This window comes from Lepidothrix coronata, unplaced genomic scaffold (genome assembly GCF_001604755.1).
Source record: "Lepidothrix coronata isolate B3197 unplaced genomic scaffold, Lepidothrix_coronata-1.0 Scaffold1, whole genome shotgun sequence".
Classification (NCBI taxonomy): domain Eukaryota; kingdom Metazoa; phylum Chordata; class Aves; order Passeriformes; family Pipridae; genus Lepidothrix; species Lepidothrix coronata.
This window is the reverse complement of record NW_016690181.1, coordinates 5,865,449-5,876,138: the sequence shown is the minus strand read 5'-3', so window position 1 is coordinate 5,876,138 and position 10,690 is coordinate 5,865,449. Positions and strand designations below refer to the sequence as shown.

Sequence of the window (10,690 nt, the reverse complement as noted above, 5' to 3'; positions counted from 1 at the left end):
ACACTGACTGACTGCTCGGCAAACCCCAGGGCCCTGAGTGTGTCGTCCTTGTCCCCTTGGCAGCACAGACCAGGATTTCTGATAACGTTGCTAAGCCTCTGCTTCCTTCCCAGTTCCTAACTAAGCTTTAAAAATATCCTCGAGTGGGTGAAGCTATCCTGGAGAATGTTTTTATGGGAATAGTCTAACATTAACCCTGAAGAGGAGACAGACTTACCATTTCAGGCTCTTCCTCCTTCATACTTTTCTACTCTGCTTCCCTCTGGGTCCTTTCCTATTCCCATCAAATATTTTTCTTACGTTGTTGGGTTTTTCCATCACTGAGAGTCCTTGGCACACACAGCTTTAGAGTGTGGTTCCAGCCGTCACTAATTTGCAAGCCTTTGTTTCAGCTCAGTAATACTTGTATGCCATTTTCGGTCTGAGAATCTGATTCTGCATCCTATTGAAGAAGAGAGCCCACAGGGGAATGGGAAATGTTAAGATCCCTTCTAAAAGGAAAAAAATGGAGTCACACTGAAGCAGGTGTTAAAGCTATGTTAGAGGTGGCAGAATTGGGAACAAGATCCCCGAGTCCTGCTTAACTCTCAGCAGCTGATGTATCTTGCCTGGGACCATCCTGTGTGATCTGTGTAGTTTAGATCTGGGTCACTGTACCATTAGGGTATTCAGATTTGGGCTTGACTTGGGGGTTCCTTTAACTATGGGTACGTTACTCTGACGTCGATGATCAGCTGAAAGCTGATGTGACGAGTCTGTTGGTACTCTTTCACGGCCATAGAAATCATGGTATTGATTAAAAACAAAACAAAACAGCTGCGAGGTGAGATGCAGAAAGCTGAACTACCGCCGTGGATGTCCGGGATCCAGCTGAAGCTCCACTGGGCGTCGCGAGGCAGGAGAGGGATGCCCTGAGGAGAGGGGTCCGGAGCCCGGGGGAAAGGAGGGAGCGTACCCTCGGGCGGGGAGAGGGAACGGGAAGGGGAGATAGGATGGAGCGCCAAGGCTACTCCGGTGGCTCCCCCGCTTCCAGGGGACGCGGCGGGCGGGGGCGGCGGCGCGGGAACTGCGGTGCGGGGACACGTCAGGCAGGAGGGAGCGCCGGGCTGGCCGCGAGTGGGCTCCGCTGCCGTCTGGGCGTGCTGCCGCGTGAGCATGCTACTGTCTGAGCATGCTCCCGCGGGGCACCGCCGGCTATATAACATTGCCGAGCCCCGGCGGCAGCGGCAGCGGCTCCGCTGAGGCACTGGGGGAACATCGCACTGCGCCTCTGCATCGCCCCGCACCGCGCCTCTTGGCATCGCTCCGCTCCGCACCGGACGGTACCGCACCGCGCATCTCGGCACCGCGCATCTCGGCACCGCGCATCTCGGCACCGCGCATCTCGGCACCGCGCTCCGCACCGCACTCCGTATCTCACTGCACCGCACTCCGCTGCCCACCGCGCCTCTCCGGACAGCCCTGCTCCGCGCGGTACCGCACCGCTCCGCGGGGCCCGTCCCTGCCCGGCCACCGCTGCCCACCGGAGCCCCGGCGCCCGGCACGGCCGAGGCAGCGAGCCCCGCTCCGCCGGCCCCGGCCCCCGCGGCGGGCGCTCCCGCGGGCGGCAGGATGGCCGCGAAGCCGGCCGAGCTGATGGGCATCTGCTCCAGCTACCAGGCGGTGATGCCCCACTTCGTGTGCGTGGCCGAGGAGTTCCCGCCGCCCGCCCGCCCCGCCAAGGCCCCCAGGGGCAAACTGCGGCGGCCGCGGCAGTCGCGCTTCAAGACGCAGCCGGTGACTTTCGACGAGATCCAGGAGGTCGAGGAGGAGGGGGTGTCCCCTATGGAGGAGGAGAAGGCCAAGAAGTCTTTCCTGCAGTCGCTGGAGTGTCTGCGGCGGAGCACCCAGAACCTCAGTATCCAGCGGGACCGCCTGGGCAGCTGCCGCCTCCGCAACAGCCTCGACTCCAGCGACTCGGACTCGGCCCTCTGAGGGCAGTGGGGGCCGGCGGGACCCCGCCCGGCTCGGCGGGACCTGGCGGGACGCGGCCGGCGGCGGCGGCACGGACTGGGCTGCAGGGAGCTGCCCCGCCGCAGGCCCAAGAGCGCCCGAAGCGGGCGGCCGCGTTGGGATGTTTTCTAAGAAAGCGCTTGTACCTTCGTTTCTATTTGATTGTATGAAACTCTCCATTTAAAAGACAAAAAAAAAAAAGAAATCTTTTCTATTCGTTAGAAGAAAATAGCTGTTTTAGATGCATTGAGCTGCTGGACTTTATATTTATTTTTGCATTTAAACTGTTGACTGCATTAATTTAATATGTTTCTACCTGAATGTCTGTTATCATTTCCATAAAGGAGTAATAAAATCCGATATATTTGCACAGTACTTATCGGGCTGTCCTTGTTTGGGTGATCCAACTCTCCTCCTTCAGCTGCCTTTCCCCTTTGTAGGCTAAAGGAATTTAAATGCTGTCGGTAGCTAGTAGGGAACCAGCAGTGCTTTCCTCGGGGATGCTGCTCAGAGTGGTTTTACAGTCTGTACTGTCAGGTATAAGCTGCTGAGACAAAAATCAAGTTAGCTGGATTTTAGACAACTTTTTTTTGCTTCTTTGAGATCTTTATGTTAACCTGAATTGATGTTTGAGGAGTGTTTGTAACTGGTTGTGTCTGAGAACCTTAATGCAACTGGGCAAGCCTCCTGCATTCACAAAAGTGCATATATACTTTCTGTTCTCATGCAAGTTGTTTTTGTCTCTTCTCCCCTTCCCCTTCTGAATTATTTAGTGCTGCAGGTTTAGTAATTGGGCAGAATGTGATTTTATTTACTAGAGCAAGTGGTACTATGTGGTCATGCTTCTCTTGGAGTTAAAAAGCATAGGGATTTTAATTGTTATAGGACTGAAGTTTCTGTGAGGCTTCTGCATGTGTGTCTGTGTGTGTGTGTGCAGGTGTATGTAAGATTTTCTCTGTCTATGGCGTATTTGCTGAGGAGCATCTGAAGTTCTCTGCAGAATGAAAAGCAAATTCCTGGGCTGAAAATATTCTCACTGTATTTTTTCCATTCTCTTGAAATATTCTTGTGCTAATATTGTGATCCCGTGGGAGCATCTTTCTTCAGGGCAAGCCTCTGGCAGTTAGCAGGTATTAGATGATACTGAGCTGTAGCCTCTAACTAATATTTCTCTGGTATGATTTTTTGGGAGTTACATCTTTTATGTCCTGACTTGAAGCGCAATCATACTGATCAAAAGAGAGAGGTAAGGGCTGGAGCAGAGGGAAGAAGATGGACATGGTGCAGGAGAACAGGATGCCTAGTTAGGACTGCAACCACAGAGTTGTACCCTCTGGGCACTGGAGAAAGCAGATGACTTGAGCAAGAAACCTGGCGGTGGCTGCCAGCTCTGGCACAACTGAAGCCTGTCTCTCTCTAGTTTAAAGCTGAAAAAAATTAGAGGGCATGGGGGGTGGCTTGGTTTTGAACAAGTCCTTCACCAACTACAGGAAGAGTTTTAAAGCTCCCTTGCAGTAGGAGAGCCATCTGACCTCCAGCACCAGGGGAGGGTTGTGCATGGAATTCAGCAGGTAAGGAAACAAATCTGGACTCTGACTCAACCTCCTTGTAAAAAAAGCATTAAATTACCCTATCTGTCTTCCTGTATGCAGTCTGTGAAACAGCTTGTCTCCCTTTGCCGTTAGACCGTGATGATTGCTTTCTCTGTAGATGCAGTACATATATACACAATATCTATGCACAAAGCAAAGCAACTTGACCTCCAGAACAGCTTTCAGTCAGACAGGCAAACTGGAATCAGTAAGACATAATCAATTACCAGCAGCTGGGCTTATTTTCCTCAACAAATTCCCAATGTTGTTACAATTTTGGGAGTTTTGGGGTTGTGGAAGGGTTTGCAACATCTGTGGGAACATTTAGCCATGTGCCTAAATGTTGCATAATGTATGCAGTGAGCTAATGAGCTCCATAAGATTTCCAGAGGTTGAATAGCATCTTTTCCATACTGCAGGTTTTAGGCTACTTTTCAGTCTCCTTTTGCTTTCACCTCTGGTACAAATCCCTGTGACACACAAAGTGTGTTGTAGCTTCAAGAGGCTGTGAGTGCATGATCCTTGTCCATGCTCATGATTTCTGTTCAGCACCTGGGATTACTAGCCCTTCCCATCCCTGCTTCATCCTGCAGCTGTGGTACCACCACACAGGAGGCACAGGAGGTTGTGCTGCACCAGCCAGCAGTGGAGCATTGGATACTCGCTTCCTGGAAGGGGGAAAATACGCCTGCTTCAAAAGACAAATGTGGGTGTTAACACAGAGGACAAAGAGGATTTGAGAATTTGTTGTAGCATAATCTTTGGAGCAAATGGCATATTCCAGTCGTTAGGCTGAATAAATAAGTTTCTCTTCAACTGTTCTTTGTTAACATTTTTCTTCTCCATTTCAGAGTGAATAACATGGGAGATGCCAGTGCTAAATATAGGCTAGTGTTTATCTTCCAAACAGTTACAATCAAGGCAAAAGGGTGAAAAGCCAGGGTGATTTAGCTCTGTCCTGGATAGGCCTTCCTGAATACAGCTGGAAAAATAAACCTCCCTTCCAGTCTTCCTGTGCTGCTAATTTTGAAGGTTTCTCTTGCAGTGCTTTTTAGTGTCATGACTATTGTGACTATCTGTCCTGTAAGGATTTCAGGAAGACCTGTTAATTTCCCTTTAGTGAGGGTAATGACTGTATCAAAGGGTTCTGAGTCTATCACCCACTCCCTAGGCTTGAGATGTGGGTCGTACATTTCCCTTCATCAATTCACAGCTTAAAAGCATCCAACAGATGCCACTTACAGTGATGCTCAGCATGGCAGTGAGTAGGCACAAGCATTCCATGTCTGCACAGGAAGGAGCTGGGAGCCAATCTTTCATGGTGCAGCAGGAGATGTCTCAGGGCAGAGGGGAGACTGAGCATCCCAGGAGTTTCTTCAGCACTATTTTTCCAAGTTACAGGAAATTGCACAGCAAATTTGTCTTTAATGGGACTGTCTTTTATTCTCGTATCACTTCATGTGTAAATCATTCTGTCCTCTGTGGCAAGAGGATCATCCGGTCAGTAAAAGCTTGAACTTGAAAGCAGTTTTTTTACTCTCTTTCTGTTTTGTGTCCAGTCCCCTTCAAGCCTGTCAGCATTTCTCCCCTGTGCTTGTGTTGAAATGCTGTGTTAGTGTAAAGCTGATCATGCTGGCGTGGTGGATCTGTACCTCTGCACCTTACTTGGCCTGACCAGTGTAGAGGGGCTCTGAAGAGTGTAGTATTGTTGCTCTACTGGCATCAGAGGAAAAAAATCCTCTTTGTACATCTTATGGACAAGGTTTTTCTGCTCTTTTTGAAAACATTTTAGCTAAATTTAACTCAGTAATTCATGGAGGATTTCTGGGTGCAATTTAGTGTCCACTTCAAGAGACTGAGGACAGTCTCCTTTCCTAGCTGTGTGTGCCCCATCTCTGCTCTTGGATAACTTCTCTTACCCCTGAGTTTCCAGGGATTCACTGGGGACACTTTGGAGTGGAGCTGTTATCAGGAACAAATATGACAAAGTGCTTGCAATTCCTGCAGGTTTCTGTGCTGGGATCCTGAAAATGCGTTTGCTTTAGGAGCTGGTTAATGATATCTTGTGACCTTTACCTGTGCTGTGGGTCTGATTCTGCAGCAGCACAGTGGACGGACTGTGGGACACTGCTTTGGGTAAGAAGCACCACACAACTGTTGTTACCTAACCTCCTAAGTGACAGCAGACCCGTGGGACAAAACACAAACTCAGGCATCTATTTAATTGTCAGGCTGACAGCGAACAAATTGCAGTGTAAAAGGGACTGATGGGTGAGCTCCAGCAAATCTGATTGCTGTGGTTTCTCAAACGTCAGCAGTGCCAGCCATTTGCTGGCTGCCCTCCATGAGGTTGTGACTCCCTGGCACTGTTCATAGACCTCAGCCTCCATGGCTCCCAGTCTTACATGCAGGCTTTTGAGACACCACCAGAGAGATCAGCATGGTTCTCCAGGCTGCGTCTAGGCTTGTTTAAACCTCAGCTCCCATGGCATGGCTCAGCCTGAGCTGTCTTTTGTACATGGGGCTTGCATTTCTGTGGGGGAAAAAAACCTTGGGGAGGTGCATATCGTCTGAAATCCCTGTGCAGAACTCAGACTGGCAGTGCAGTGATGGTGCCCTGGATTTGCGGTTTGACTTTTCACAGCCATCTTAAATAGAGCATGCAAGCTGTGTACAGTGCTTCAGCAAGGCTGGCTCCTAACCGTAGGGGTGTTTTTTATGCTGTAAAGATGCAAGATTACATCCTGAGCAGAAAATAATCAGGTGTCCAGTAATAACACAAACAAGAGTATCTCCCCTTCTCCTGAAGTAGGAGGCCATTGCGCAGTACAGGGAGGTCACCATCTCAACCCTCCAGGCTTTATCAACAAGTAGTACATGGTCTTTCACTTCCCCTTGAGTAGCCACCTGAAGTCAGGTGACTGAAGTTGGAGGACTTAATTAATTGTAGGAAGGGATTAGTTTCTAAGCAGCATCTTACCACATGTATGCACCTGTGCCTGGTCTGTCTAGTCTAGAGTGAGTGCTGCTAATAGCAGAGCAGCCCAACCCTTGACTGTAGAACAAAGCACCTCCAGATATTTAATTGACAGTGCAATTACTTTAACTGGTACCAGGGGAGAAGGAAATACTTCCTGCAAAGCCAATAACTGTGGAGTCAGAGTCATGTAATGGTGTCTCGTGCCAGAGCATCAGCTTTGGGGCTATTAAATGTGTGAACTTAGTAATTATGCATTTATGACTCCTGTGTTGGCAAATGCCATGCTATGTTATAAATAGCTTAGGGACAGATCCTGATTTTGGCTGCACTGGTGTCAAATTGGCTTTGGTCCAGCTGTACTCTGGAGTTGATCTGGATTTGCTCCTTGTACATTCATACAATTTGCTGATGTCGCTGAGCATGTTTCTGGACTGGCTTGAAATGTCCAAGACACTTCTCCCATGCTGCATCCTGCCCAGAATACTCTGAAGCTTCACACAGCCTTACACAACTTCAACCATCCTTGTGCTTTGGAAGGAGTGTGGATGATATATGTCCACTTGGCTGGGACATCTATTCCCTGCTCCCAGATGGAGCAGGAGCCAGCAGCAATGATGGGGAGAGGCTGGGGTAATGGAGCAAGAGGGGAGGGAGCTTTCCTCTGTCTCCTCTGTGAGTCCATACTAATATGAGACTGCAAAAGACTTTCTTTGAAATCAAACCAAGGTTCACCTGGATCCAATTTCAAACAAAACAAGATCTACCACAATAATTTACAACTCTACCTTGAACAGAGATTCTTGGTTTGGAATTGCTTGCATTGAAGAGGTTGAAGTTATTTACTAGGAACTTGTGAAAGGGAAGTTTTCTTTGTTGGAATGATTTAAAACACTGTTGTTGTAGAAGTGTTTTATTGGTGTTTTTTTTTTCTTTTTTTTTTTTTTTCACTTCATGTGAAGAAAATGACCTTTCTTGGGCAGAAGAGAAGGTGACTGGTGAGGAGGGAGAGAGGGAGGGAGGCAGGCAACACAGCTTGCTTGTGAAACAGCTCTTGGCTAATACAAAACCATGTGAAGGTTGTTTATGTGCCTGTTACTTTTAATCCTGGGTTCTTGTGAGTGTTTTCCTTTTGAGAAGTATTCGGAGGTCCTGATCATGATGCTTAAAGATCCATGTCAGTCTCTTTTTACAACAACCTCTGTTGTCTGAGGGAACTCTCATTCCGATGCCTTGAATGTTTCAGGGGAAGTTCAGCAAGTTAACATGGTTTTTCCACTGTTTCTTATGTAAAAGCAAACAGCAGAAAAACAGCATCAGAAACATAGGTTATCATTCATGCTTACTGTTAAACATTTGCTGTTGAGTTGGATGCATTTCAGCTGTACATGACTGGCATTTGTTGGCTGGGAATGTATGCTCCAAGGTTCTCTGTGTTTTGGAGGCAGGTTGGATGGCTGAGTTTTGAAGGGGTGGAAATACACAGAAGCATGGAAACCTGGAAGAACACAGCTCTGTCGCTTTGCAGAGAGGCAGTTAAAGGGAGATTTCTTTTGGAATGGAGCTGCTGGAGCAGAACCAAATGATGTGGGGAGAGGGAAGGTTTGGGAAGGTTTGGGAAGGGAAGGGAAAGGAAGGGAAGGGAAGGGGAGGGAAGGGAAGGGGAGGGGAGGGGAGACAAAAATACTCAACCTCAGAGCAAAACTGGATGTAGCCTTCCTGCCTAAAATGGCAAATGAGCCTGTTTTTAATCAACTTCCATTAGGAGTACTCCACAGTTAATGCACTCTTGGGATCCAATGAAATGAACTGAAGAATGAAGTTTTGCCTGTTTTTTCAACTTCTGAAGCATACTGACAATTTTATGTGACCTTTTTGTTTGTTTTTTTTTCCTAAAATAAATGTGGGAGTTACCGAGTTATCAACCAACTCCTCCTTTTCCCAGAAAATAAAACCAAAATAACCAATCCACTAGTTTTATGAGTTTAGTTATTAATTTTATGAATGTGTCTATGTATGTGTTTACTGCTGGATACAGTATCCCTATGTATTTTTACCATAAAGTTGAAGCAAACAATTAGGCAAAACAGGAAAGGGGGCAGGATCACTGAGATTTCTGCTTAGTTTTAAACACAAAGCCACTCCATGTCTCAGAATAAGAGTGCTGGCAGCTGGGCCTCACAGGGTTTACTGCTTGTCTGGGGACAGAATATGGTCTTGTGCTCTCAGGGAGAGATGGAGAGTCAGGGGAGAGAGTGCTGTTCCTGATCCTGCTGACGATGCGCTGCCTGATCCTGAGCAAGCTGCTTCTCTCTGGACCTCAGTTTCCCTGTAGAAAGACTGGGAATTGATGAGGCTCAGTTTGTTAATCCATGCAGATGGACATCTTTTGGTTTGCAGCCATGGGAAATATGTTTGATTGGCAAATGGAAAGGACCTGGATTTATTCAGAGGACAAATGCCCAGCAATATGATGTCATGGTTTAAAAAATCACGGCTATGTGGTAAGATCACCTGTACCAGAGAGGAGGCTTTGCTTTGCTGAAGAGCATGGCACAGAGCCCAGGCTCCTCCAGTTGAGTCATAGAATCATAGAATGGCTTGGATTGGAAGGGACCTTAAACATCATTCAGTTCCAACCCCCTTGCCATGGGCAGGGACACCCTCCACTGGACTAGATTGCCCCATCCAACCTGCTCTTGAACACTTTCAGGGATGGGGAATCCATAACTCCTCTGGGCAGCTGTTCCAGAATCCCACCACCCTCAGAATAAAGAATTTATTTCTAGTATCCAAGTTAAACCTGCCCTCTTTCAGTTCCACCCGCTGGAGGCTGCGTGCAGCCCCTGACTGGCCAGAGGCACCTGCTCTTTGGGGACACACACACACACTTTCTGCTGCTCAGCAGATACTTTTGGGAACTGGGGAGAAAACAGTGTTCTGCCACTGCTGGTGAACTGTGCTAGGATTTCAGCTGAGGAAGCTGATGAATGGTATATACACATAACGGGATTGCGTGAGGCCTTCTCAGGTGTTCCATAACCTTGCTCAGGAACCTGAGACTGGAGGCTTTCCTCCTTCTGCTGCGTAGGGATTCAATGGTGTTTCTACGTTAGAAAAGGGCTTATTTTGTCATTATGAGTGTGAGTCTGGATCAGGAAGGAGTGGAGGGGAGAGGGCAGCATTGCGTCTGAGCTGAAATGTGGTTGCTTCAGGAACTTAGTGGAAAGCGACTACCCAGTAGGACATCAAAGTACATGATGGCTGAGTAGGTCAACCAGTGAAAGAAAACCTGAACTAAACAGTGTCAGTAAGTAACACAGAGTCCTTACAGGAAGAGGTGTCATGTTTCTGTAGGATTCTGTATATGACCAGGGTCCAAAATCGTCCACCCAAAGGGGATGTTGCAATGGATGAGCTATTCTGATAGAAAGAAATCGCACAATAAAGGAATAGCAAGAATTTTCACCTAACTTCATACAGACTGAGTAAATATTTACAAAATGGCATGATGGTGATGCTGTGTTTTTGTACTATAGGCAGTGCTTCCTACAGCAACAAGTCTGAGCACCTACAAGCTGCAGGGTACTCTTGATTATGCTCAAGGAGTGTACAGATGCAATGAGGAGGCACTTTGCAATAGAGATAATCAAGCATTCAAATTTCTTAGCTCTATAGAGTGAAACTTCCTCCCCCCATCCTCTACATTAAAATCCTAGCTTCAAGGATAAAAATTAAAAGAAGCCAAAGGAGTAAAAAAAGCTTGAGGATATCTAGGTTCTGGTTATTAGGAGTCCATGATAAATTTAACTACCAGAAAGACTTTTCAAAAAGAATAAAAATAGCTAGCATAGTTAAATAGCAGATTAAAGAATATTATTAGAAGTAAAAAGATATCCTACAAAAAGCATAAGTCATATCCAAAGGGGGAAAACAGAAAGGATCATATATATGGGGATGTTAAATGTGAAATCATAATAAGACATGCTTAAAAAAAGATCTTGAAGAATGGCTTGTAAAAAGCTAGAAGCTTCTGCTAAAAACTTTTGCAAACACTTTGGAAGAGAAAAGCTCACTAGAAAGTCTTTGGCCCCCTGGCTAAACAGAGACTAAAGTGAACACTCAAGAA

The 10,690-nt window shown here is 47.2% G+C and overlaps 1 protein-coding gene across 1 annotated transcript; it reads left to right on the top strand.

The window, feature by feature from the left end:
• The first annotated feature begins 1,595 nt into the window (after positions 1 to 1,595).
• CUNH11orf96 (chromosome unknown C11orf96 homolog) lies at positions 1,596 to 2,367 on the top strand. Its single transcript, XM_017806082.1, has one exon. It carries the CDS (start codon positions 1,612 to 1,614, stop codon positions 1,972 to 1,974), a length of 363 nt encoding a protein of 120 aa, XP_017661571.1. The 5' UTR covers positions 1,596 to 1,611; the 3' UTR covers positions 1,975 to 2,367.
• The last annotated feature ends 8,323 nt before the right edge of the window (positions 2,368 to 10,690 follow it).

What these genes read in the sequence shown, in the direction of transcription:
- CUNH11orf96 (XM_017806082.1), top strand. Translation starts at nt 1,612, where the DNA reads ATGGCCGCGAAGCCGGCCGAGCTGATGGGCATCTGCTCCAGCTACCAG.